The sequence below is a fragment of the Chiloscyllium plagiosum genome, unplaced genomic scaffold (genome assembly GCF_037043375.1).
Source record: "Chiloscyllium plagiosum isolate Xiang-an unplaced genomic scaffold, Cpla_swu_hap1 HiC_scaffold_37, whole genome shotgun sequence".
NCBI classification, from domain to species: Eukaryota; Metazoa; Chordata; class Chondrichthyes; order Orectolobiformes; family Hemiscylliidae; genus Chiloscyllium; species Chiloscyllium plagiosum.
The window spans coordinates 30,801,918-30,814,044 of NW_028270175.1; the positions used below are offsets into that span (position 1 = coordinate 30,801,918).

Below are 12,127 nucleotides of genomic sequence, written 5' to 3' on the forward strand. Positions count from 1 at the left end.
AGTGTTTAATAGAGGGGGGGGGGGAAGAGGGGTTGTGGGTACAGAGCCTGTCACTTTCCCACCTCTGCCGCAACTGGATTCATGGAGCAAGAAGGTCATCCTGACACCAACTGCTAACAGAGGTCCTCAAAGGGTAAATTATTTCCCCCTTAAGGGCTTCTCATTGCCACTGCTGTTGGTAACCCCTCCCCTGCCCACCCAAGGGAAAGGGTGAGGGACTGCTGTGATGAAAACCCAAAAAGCAAACTCCACTGTGTTTGTCTGTGGGCTTCTGGGACAGGGAGCAAAAGGGGGCTCTTCACTCGAAGACCCCAGTGTCTGATTGAGTGGCCTGACATCAATATGGAGGGCTGCCCACTGAGAGCCAGCACCCACCCTAGCTGGGGATGCCCTCTCTCAGTGCCACTCCGGTAAGCCCCATATTACCATCACTTAGTAGTTCTAGACCTTGGGTAGATACATTACTCACAATCGCTTCCTGGCAGCAATGCCTGCAACGTTTTCCCCCTGGGGTAAATGATTGGCACCTAGTGCTGGGAATTTTGAAAAGAGATGATGCAGGCCTACCGTTGAAGGATGAGTCTGCACTAAATTCCACCCTGAGAATGCAGAACTCGAGAACCGGCCTTATTTTTGGGTATGGAAGCTAAGAAAAACACTGTTTCCATTAGCTATTGGCACAGATTCAGGATTTTGGACAAGCGTGTGAATGTGAGGAAGAAATTTCTTACAAAGTAAATATTAACGAACTGGAACTCTCAAACTATGAAGGTAGTGGAGGGGAAGAATTGGGGGGGGGGGGGGAGAACCACTTGAGGGGAATAAACTTGCAGGACTATGGGAAAGGAGCAGGGGGAGGAACTTACTGGATTACTTATGGTATAGATTTGACGGGCTCCTTCTCTCCTGTCAATGACTCAGTGACACACACTGCCTCATATATCCTGGCTCCTCTAGGATTTATGATAGATAACAGAAACGGGGATCAGATTTAGGGATGGGCAGGAGTTTCTGGGAATGCTTAATTTTAGAAATGTATGACACTGGTTACAAACCCAAGTAAACAAACTGCAGCTCCTCGTAACCATCATTGTGAAATTCCACATTGTGAATTTGTAAGTCACTGGAAGAGTATCATCTGTATGCAAGCTGTCAACCACTGGTGGGGCCAATCAGAAAGGCTCTTTGCTACCTACCAATTATACATCTGAGAACTTTCAAAGCTTTGCAGGACAGGAAAGGTAAGAATTTCTGAGGAGTCTCTCCATAACTCTGGCCACGGGTCAAATTGGCTCTTGTGTGAAGGCTAACGTAGGAAACAGTTTATTTTTGGAAACGTATTTTTACAGAGTTCACACTCCAGGTTATGGTAGTACCACTAGACTGAGTTAATCCAGAAACTCCACTGATGTTCTGAGGATCCAGGTTTGTATCCTACCACGGCAGGCAGGGAATGAAATTAAATGTAGAATCCGTCTACCGATGACTTTGGAATCATGGTCAATTGTTGGGAAACAAACTCATCTGGCTCACGACATTTACCATCCTTACTGGGTCAGGCCTACATGTGACTCCAGACCCACAGCAATGTGGTTGAGTCTTAACTGCCCTCTGGGCAATTAGGGATGGGCAATAAATGATGGAGAAGCCCACATCCCAGGAGTGAATGAAACAACATGGAGGATATGGAATATGTCACTGGTGGCTGACGTATCTTACCTGAATGAGGAAGGAAGCTAAAGACCCACTTTCACTCTTATTTTCTACTAAGCATGAATTATTGTTGAGCACTGTAATTTAACACTGAATTAATGCACCAGGATGGGAGAATCTAATCGTATAGACATACACAAAACGTGAATGTGGACATCCTGAAATGTAAGACCCAAGTTTGTTACATCCTGCATCCATGTGGTAATGCTACTGGTTAGCCACATAGTGGTTAACTTTGGTAAAGTGCTTAGCAACCTCTTTGAATGTTGAGAAACATTGAAGCTACTAGTGCCAGAAAATGGACAGCCTCTGAAGTGATGCCATAGCCTCCCCAGCTCCCCGATCAAAGCCAACATTCTGAACCTCCATCTAAACATCAATTAACCTTTTAAGGTAACTTCCTCCCTATTAACACGAGTTTGATTTTACTGTCTCAAAGAAAAATGCAGCTCCAACTTAGTAGCAGAAATATACATTTTGGGTTATGTTATAATTTTACTCTAAGATTGTACCAATTAATTTGCTGTAACGCATTAAAAGATCTGCCAATATTAATAAAAGCTTTTGGATATAACTCCTTTTCCCTGTTCCTATTTGTGTTTGGAGTATAAAGGATTAGACGTGTAACTTTTTAGCAAATGAGAGAGATGGGGACCATGGTGATAATTAATGCAAGTAGTCTTTCAAAAGGATACTTTCCTCCTTAGCATAATTTGCCCCTTCCTCTGGTGTAAAATCACCATAACGTAGATCCCTGAGGTGTGCTGCCTTGGACGGCCTTACCCAGCTGGATGGATGGATAGTAAAATGGAAGACTTTCCAGTGTCGCTGATGATTACATTGTGAATTCCTCACACTGCAAGTGTCAATGTGAACATTGTGACAATATTGGATGGGATTTGACTGTGTTATCCCTCTTTATGGTCCAGACCATGCTAATTCGATCATGTTGCACAAGCGAATTATGTCCGTTTAAATGAGATGGCAAGTGTGTTTGTGCATGAGACTGCAAAAAGGAAGTCATTAAGAGACGAAGTCACCTTTTTTAAAAAAAAAAGATTAGAAATTGTGCTAAGGCTTTTGCATTGATTCCTCAAGATAGTTGATGTGGTTTGTGGCTTGACTGCATGATATATACCACAGAGAGTTGGGTTCTTGCTGAGTTATATAACTTTGTTGATGACATAATTTACAAGCCTATGATTTCTAAAGACTTGCAAACAGCCTGGGCTCTATCCATAGTTATGTCACTATACATGACATGCACAGACAGTCAGAGACACCTGACAGTCAATACTGACTATGCCTGATGAAGGGATTATGCCCAAGATGTCGACTCTCCAGCTCCTCGGATGCTGCCTGACTTGCTGTGCTTTTCCAGCACTCCTGACTCTGATACTCCATCTGCAGTCCTCACTCTCTCCTATACCTACTATTCTACAGAGACAGAATGTCACATGTCCTACTGCCAGTGGTTTAAAGGTAGAGAATTGTTCAATTTCAGAAGGTCCCAGGTTAGTTGTATTGCCAATGATAGCAACATTTGATCTATGTTCAATGTGCATGGATTAAAAAGCCTGAAGATTATGGAAGGCAGGGAGCCTGCCGGAGGTAAAGTATTTCATGACTTGATACTGAAGAAGAACGAGGCCCAAACAATCTTGGATGAGATCCTAGAGAAAGAAAAATGAATAGGATTCCTTTAATTTTTGGAAGGAAGTAAAGGAATTGAACCAGATCAGAAAAGGAGGCCATACACTCCTTTGCAGAGCAATAGCTGGTCTGCTAAATGTAGGCCTGACACTTACTGGTGGAGGAAATAGCCACCATTGTTCCTTCTGCTGATTTATTATCTTGTGTTCCTTGCCAGAAAGTGCTAATTTATAAAGTTCAATTGAGGATCAGCTGGGCCAACGTATGATTGAAGAGCCTCTTGACCTGCATTTATTGAGGTTCACGAATGAAGAACAAGCTCTTGGGAGACTTAACAGACCATGCCCTCCAGAACTGTACCCAAACATTAATGAAAACCACACCAAGTAGAAGGAAGCACGTTGGGTCGGGGAGAAATAACCATCGAAAGAAAAAGAAATTCCAGTCATATCTCACTCCCAACCTAGACAGAACAACTAAGAAACTGAACTCCCTCTTAAAATGCTGTGCGCACACCAGAGGTAGGTGTGGGACCAGAATAATTCTTTTATTGAAGTGCTCTTTTGGAGAAGTACTGTTTAAATAAGCAAGTTGCCGAGTGTGCATTCAGCTGTGACCACTTTACAAAAATAATGCACAGGGATAGGGTGCTGCCAAATTCCTAGAATTGGTCAGCAACGTTATTTTTTTAAATCTCTCTGCCCAAGCATTTGTTTACAGAATATTTTAATCAGCTGTCATGTTGTAACAAAAACAATCGTGTTCCTGTTTTGAAAGATTCTGGATAAATTGCAATCAGCAGCAGAGAGACAGACAGTGACATGGAATATGTCGCATATTGTCTGCTTTACTTGACAACTGTGCTGCCAAGTCTTTGATGGGGTTAAAGTGAAAATTGAACCTAGTTTAACTGCAATCAGTGTGGATTAATTCCATGTTGGATTGTACAGTTCCCAACTAAACTACTAGGAAAGGGTCTCCACGTTACTTGAACATGCTGATTTTCTATGTAGTTTTGATTTTGATATTTTGTGCTCCCTCTAGCTAGTTCTGTGAATGCTGGTTGCCTTCCAATTCCACACTTAAATACCCAGAATATCGTCCAGGCTTTTCATCTTGCATTCAGCAAGACAAATGCAAGATAATTATTTATTCATTCATGGCGATTGGGTATCGCTGGTTTGTCCAACGCTTATATCCCATTTCTCAGTGCCCCGGAGAAGGCACTAATGAGCCGCCATCTTGAACTCCTCCAGTCTTTTATCAAACCACCCCAAGGCTGAAAGCAGTTGAATTAAAAACCAACTGGTAAATAGTCAAAACAGTTCATACTGCAGGAGAAAAGAGTGCTGATTGGTTGACAAGTTTAATTCGCTGAGGTGTTGCCATGGAGAAAGCTTTGGGAATTTACAGGCTTCCTGAGCTCCTGGGTAATTCAAAAAAGGCAAAAGCCCTCACTGTGTTCCTTTCCGTTTGTAGAGAAAGAGTCCCCAGGAGGGAATGCAGGTAGCTTCCAGTTAGCATAACCTTAAGTATTTTTTTTTGCGAGAACCCAAGCAATAAGTTCATTCATCCATTCAATGGGGACATCATGGGCAAATCCAAATCTGTTCTTAGAATCATAGAATTCCGACAGTGCAGGAACAGACCATTTGGTCCATACTGGAATCTCTCATTTCCCAATGGTTAACCCGCCTGGTCTGCACATCCCTGGACAGTTTGAGCAATTTAGCATGGCTTATTCAGTTTATTCACCTAACCTGCACATCTTTGGGCTGCAGGAGGAAACCAAAGTACCTGTAGAAAAGCCATACAGAGACGGAGAATGTGCAAACTCCACACAGGCAGTCGCTCGAGGCTGGAATTGAACCGGGTCCCTGGTGCTGTGAGGCAGCAGTGCTAACCACTGAGCCACCATGCTTGTTGTCGGTGTAGATGTTTTTGTTCAGACTTTTCAAACGTGTTATGACATAACCCTGGAGCAATGAGTCCAGGCCTTCCAGCCTAGAGGTAGGGACACTACCACTGTAACACAACAGCCCTTTGTTTAAGCGTCAATAATGTTACTGTGTCACATATAAGGAAAGCAAGTTTTGCTAAAAGTCATTAGTGAACCATTTGGATTTTTATGAAAACCGACGGTGGTTTCGTGATCATCATCCAACTTTTTAATTCACAGACTATCATTGAATTAAATTTGAGAGTGTCCCCAGTGCATACCTGGATCTCTGGATTTCAAGATCTGCTCCAGCATTGTTTCCGCTAGGCCATCACCCTCCCTTTCTGGTTCCAGTGTAAACATGATTATATTTGTGCCGCTGTCAACAAGACAGGCTGAGCGTTTCTGGCTTGCCATGAAGACTTGCTTCCCTCCTGTTATATTGGAGATTTAGGAAAGTGCTGAAAAATGTGTTGCTGGAAAAACGCAGCAGGTCAGGCAGTGTCCAAGGAGGATGCTGCCTGACCTGCGCTTTTCCAGCAACACATTTTTCAGCTCTGATCTCCAGCATCTGCAGTCCTCACTTTCTCCCTAGTAGATTTAGGACAGTGTTTACCTCCAGAGAATGGAGGCTGAGAAGCCAAATATCTTGACCTTCGCCATTCCACTGTATTCTTGAGGGTTGAAGAATGTGTTAGAAAATTTAATTGTTAACGTGTTTTCCTCTTTTTTTTTTAAGAAAACATTATATGATCTTATATAGGTTTTCCCACTCTGTCCATAATTAATCAAATTCCTTTCTGAACCAGCAAGGATGATTCCTTCTAATCTCTCCCTTTTGAGGAATGCCAACCTTATCTTCCCCATGTGACAACACAGCAGTATCCAGCTGTGTGTGGGAGTTGGTAGGTCAGGCTGTCTGTGCATCTGTACATATGTCATGTCGTGATTATATCACAGGCATATGTAGCTATCCCTGTGCACACATTGTGGTTAAAAGTCACATTTGTATATTGCTTGATAAATCTCACAAATTCATATTATAATCTGTATTTTGAAGTATTTGCATATTCTGTGTTTGTAGATAAAAATTGGCTCCTGCTGTGATGTTTCTGCTCCATGGAATGGCAAGTGCTCTGGCAGTGGGGTTGAAATTTTTGCAAATGGTTTTGCAGCATAAGGAATTTCAGCTCAACAACACGCAACAGAGTTCTATCCATAAGGAACAGATGCAGGTGGAAACCACAAATAGCAGGCGGTAGCACAAGGTCATGGGAGTAGGGAAGGGGAGAAATGTCTGCATCATAAAAGGGAGCCGAGGAGTGTCAATGTGGACCGGGGGTGGAGGGAGAAGAAGATTGCTAATATAACAGGGAATTGGTTCATGGAAACAGTGACCAAAGTTATCCAGGAATAAGAAGGAAACACAATGCCTTTACAGTACTGTGACTATCTCTATTCCTTTACAGGAACAAACCATCACCCCATTATTTTGCTCCTTGCCCATTCTCCATGACACACTTTAGTGGAACTTAAAAATGGTCTCCTGAGAAATGTCTTGAGCTTGGGACCATTTCATTGGGTGGCATGGTTGGGGTAGCCCTTCTACCTTCCCACATCTTCCAGCTTAAGTTCAGGGTGGGAATGTTTGTGGCTGGCCTCCATGTTCTGTGCCAACTGAGGCTCTTCATTAATGCCCACTCCAGGATCTCATTCTGTCACCACTTATATTCAACTAGCGACGTTGCGGCAGTCACAATGAAGGGATTTAAAAAAATCACTCGTTGGCTCAGGAGCAGATCAAAGAAGCTGGCATCAGGAAGGGTTCACTGCTGGCTATCACTAGCCAACAATTTCCCCCTCCTGCCCAAATTTCCATGACACCACCCCACCAACTATCGCCAGGGCCCTTTGCTGATACTGGGCCTCTGGTGGGTGCATTACAGGCAGATAGCACCATTCCTATTGTAGTGCTGCTGACCTCTGACTGGCCAACAGCTCTGAGAAGGTTGGGATCTCTACCTCCTGGGGCCCCTGATCCTGACAGACACTTGATACAGTAGGCCTTCTCCAGAGGAGATGACTGAAGCCCTCTCATTGGCTTAACAGCCAGTAGACAAGTCCATTCTCACTTGGATTACACTGTCCCCTCAGTGTTCAATCTCCCCACATGACGAGCCCAGACTTTGTTAACCTACTCTGATGCTTAATCCTGATCGTCACACAGGAAGTGGTATTGATGCTGGTTTGCTCAGGGTCAGCACTGTAGTCACAATCTGTCCTTTCATTCTTCAAAAAGCCAAAAAAGGACCATACAGTCAATTTCATATCATCATCTTTCAGAATTGTTTCTATTAGGTGGGACTTGACCTGTCTGGAGATTATGTTGCTGGGGATGTAAACTTCAAGGTCTCGACGTTTTCTTAAAAATGAAAAGTTGAAATGTCATCAAGACATTTTAAGGTAAACTAGTAATTTAAATTGCTGTGGACTGCCTCCACCTTCATGTTTGTTATTCGCAACTGAAATTTTGTTTGGAGTTATACAGCGTGGAAACAGACCCTTCGGTTCAACCACTCCACGCCGACCATAAGCTCAAACTAAACTAGTTCCACCTGCCTGCGCTTGGCCAATATCCCTTCAAACGTTTCCTACTTGTACTTATCCAAATATCTTTTAAATGTTGTAACTGTACCTGCATCCACTACTTTCCCTAGCAGTTCATTGCACATGGGGACCACTCTCTGTATAAAAAAAATTGTCCTTAATGTCTTTTTTAAATCTTTGTCCTCTCAACTTGAAAATATGCACCTTAGTTTTGAAATCCCCACCCTAGGGAAAAGACCCTTGTCATTCACCTTATTCATGCCCCTTGTGATTTTACAAACTTCAGTAAGGTCACCCCTCACCACATACGCTCCAGTGAAAGACAGTCCCAGCCTTTCCAGCCTATTGTTATCCCTCAAACCTTACAGTCCCAGCCACATCCTGGCAAATATTTTCTGGAAAAGGGTGGTGGTGTCAGTGATGGTAATGGTACTATTGGTGGTGGTATTCAGTCTTGCAGAATAGGATGGGGTTGAAACTATATGGAATCCATGCCAATGCCATGCAATTTCAGGTACATATACTGCAAGATGTAAAATGAGGACATATGCCAGAGATATCAGCACAAATTCTAGGTTGACACTTTAGTGCAGTACTGAAATGGTGCTGCTCTGTTAGAGGTGTCATCTTGTGATTGAGATGTTAAATCAAGGGTCTTATCTGCCCTTCCAGGTAGACAAGAAAGAGCAGAGAAGCTTTCTTTAATATCCTGGATAATAGTTATCCTTTGACCAACAATAAAAGGTTATCTGATCAGTGACACACTATTCTGTTTGGGGGAACTTGCAATGTACAAATTAGTTACTGTGTTTCCTATATTGTAACAGTTACTTCAAAGCATCTCATGAATTGAAAGCAGTTTGGATTGCCCCAAGATTATGAAAGGTGCTAAATAACAATAAGCCATTACTTTTTCAAACTGAATTATATAAGATTATGTATTCCTTGTGTGAGGCCTAGTTGCTGCTGTACTAATCTCCACATTGTAGTTGTCAGCATATTTGCATGTCCGCAGTTAGTCAAAGTATATACAAACTTGGCTGTGCCACTGCAGGACTGTAGCTGGGTAACCTAGTTTTTTTTAAGAATGGCATTCACCCTTAAATGATTAAACCATTAAAGCGTAGAACTGGTTTTTAGCATTTGCATAAAGATTGGTGACTGATCTGTAACAAAGCAACTAGTTTAGTTATCCAAGGTCTTGAAGGTTAACAATTCTTTTTTGTTTTAAATGTCCCTCTTGCTCCTTTTGGATGCTGGATGTTACATTCAGCCACTTCCTCCCATCTCTGCATTTCTCCTCAGTTGGAACAGCCTCACTCTCCAGCTCCTCCACTCCCTGTGCGATCTCTTCTGAGCCCAGCACCAGGCCAGCAAACCTGGCATTGCTTGCTCTGCCGTCTGCAGCTCTCAGCACTTGCTGCTTAACGCCTGCCCTGTCCGCTTTGATGCTTTTCTCACCCTTTTTACAAAGCCTTGAAATGCAAGGAGAAGCTGGTTGTCTGGATTATAGACTTTGCCACCTCCATGTAATGATTTGATGTACATACGTTTCAGCGCAGTTATCAAATTCCGGAATATTCAACCTTAAATGTTCTTTTCCAAGACTTTTGGATAGTCAATTACTGAGAGAGAGGAGGAGCCAGTCTTTAAGCTGACCAGTTAAGGGTTTCCAACAGGATGATGGAATCATGGTCACTTTGGTTGCCTTTATCTCAATTTGGCAGCATTATGTCAGGATCAGAAACTACTAGTCTAACTTGCGCCGATGATATTGTCTGTGTGCCAATCAAACATATTTGCATTATTTTTTAATTGCAGAGGGAATTGAAGGATCAATACGAGGTTTTGCAGGACAGTGAGCGTGGACATGTGAAGGCTTTACAACTACTCAAGCGGCAGCTCTCTGAGACAAAGGTAAACGTGGAAAAAGCACATTTTCATTTTCAGTTTTCTTCCGTCATTTCCCGAGGCTCCAGACCTCTGCAATCACAACTGCCCTCTTAAACATGAGGCAATATATTGCAGAGTTTTTGGATGGAGTGGCTCAGTGCTTAGCACTGCTGCCTCACAGCATCAGGGACTTGGGTTCAATTCCAGCCTCCGGATGATTGTCTGTATGGAGTTTGCTCATTCTGCCCCTGTCTGTGTTGGTTTCCTCCCACAGTCTCAAGATGTGCAGGTTAGGAGGATTGGCCATGCTGAATTTCCCCAGTGTCCAGGGATGTGTAGACTAGGTGGGTTAGCCATGGGAAATGTGAGATTACAGGGATTGTGTGGCGGTGCTGGATCTGGGTGGAATGCTGTTCTGTGACTTGGTGCAGACTTGATGGGTTGAATGACCTGTACCTGACCTGCAAAGATTCTATAAGTGTCTTGTAAATTCATTTCGTGTAAAGAGGGCACTTATATTTGTACAGCACCTTATTACATGCACAAGCCATTGCAAAGTACTGAGCTCCATATGCACTACTCTTTATGATGGGCAGTAATTGCTGGTTTGCAGGCAATCTCAACAGCTAACCTGTGGTCACAAACATTTGCAGATAACAATTCAAATAAGAACAGGTGGAGGCCATTCAGCCTGTCTGATCAGTTCAGACACTTGTTTAGATCATTGGCGGATCCATCCTCCCAATTCTTTGTCTTTGCCATATGTCATTTGACTGAGATCCTTAACTAAGTGTCACTTCTGCCTCTGTGGTTTACACTTAACTGCAAATCAGAAAGTTGTTGGTCACAGTCCCACACCAGAGCCCAAAACCTCATCTGAAACTGTAGTGTAATGCTTATCGCACTGCTGGAGATACTGTCTTTCAGATGAACTGTTCACCTGAAGCCCTATCAGATGGCCATAGTAATCCCTGATGCTGCTTCTCTGGAGTGCTCCTTGGTTCGGTTGGCTATCGTTTGCTCATTTTACCCTGAAAAAGATGATCTGATCATTATCTTTTTGCCATTTGTGGGACTTTGCTACGTGGTTTCAATCCCCCTCTAGAGTATTGCTTTTCCTGAGGTCACAGTGGGACCCAATCATTATCTTGTATTGGCAAAAAAAAATGCTGATCAGCCCAGTTGGTTGGAGATGAAAGAGATGTTTTATTGTACTGCGGCTAGAGGGATCCTATTAGTCAAGACACTGAGAGAAATCAAATATTTTCATGTTTTAATATCCATTTGAAAGGAATATTTAACTTCACACTTGAAAGACAGTTTATCATCTCTCAGGTAATTCACTGGGGAGTCCATCTAGATTACGTACTGTACCCTAGAATCCTTACAGCATGGCAACAGGCCTTTCAACCCATCAAGTCCACACCAGCCCTGTGAAGAGCATCCCAACCCCCTAAACTATCCCTCCATTTAGCATTGCTAATCTATCCAGCTTGTACATCCCTGGACATTTTAACATGGCCAATTCACCTAATGTGCACATCCTCGGACTTTAGGAGGAAACCAGAGTATCTGGAGGAAACCCTTACAGACACTGGGAGAATGTGCAAACTGCACCCGAGGCTGGAATTGAACCCTGGTCCTTGCCTCTGTGAGGGTTCGATGCTACCCACTGAGCCACCATGCTGTCCTGTAGGCCTGCAGTGGATTTGCAATCCCTGTAATCTCACATTTCCCATGGTTAACCCACCTAGTTGACATCTTTTTTTGAGATGACATCTCATCACCCTCCATTAGAATGAAACCTAGGACACCTGGGGTGACAATTTGAAACCATAGTTTTAACCCCATGTAACAAATAAGTGATTATGGTGCCTGGGATAAGGGATGGGCACAAGGACTTGTATCGATGTGTAATAAATAGGGTCCTTTTGCTGCTTCAGGTAACTTCTTCTGCCAGAGAGATAGTCATAGAGATGTACAGTACAGAAACAGACCCTTTGGTTCAACTCGTCCACGCTGACCAGATATCCCAATCTAGTCCCACCTGCCAGCAACTGGCCCATATCCCTCCAAACCCTTCCTACTCCTATATCCATCCAGATACGTTTTTAAATGTTGTAATTGTACTAGCCACCACCACTTCCTCTGGCGCCTCATTCCATACACATACCACCCTCTGCATGAAAATGTTACCCCTTAGGTTTCTTTTATATCTTTCCCCTGTCACCCTAAACCTACGCCCTCTAGTTCTGGACACTCTGCTATCGCAGTATGTCATTTCATCTGTCTTGAGCTATCCTCACACGTCGAATGGGACTC

The 12,127-nt window shown here is 43.2% G+C and overlaps 1 protein-coding gene across 1 annotated transcript in view; it reads left to right on the forward strand.

Annotated features, from left to right (window-relative positions):
- The window catches only part of trim62.1 (tripartite motif containing 62, tandem duplicate 1), an 86,206-nt gene that overhangs the window by 51,183 nt on the left and 22,896 nt on the right, over positions 1-12,127 (forward strand). The window contains exon 2 of the mRNA XM_043675619.2: positions 9,734-9,829. Coding sequence (XP_043531554.1) covers positions 9,734-9,829 — 96 coding nt within the window. The remainder of the gene's footprint in view (positions 1-9,733; positions 9,830-12,127) is intronic.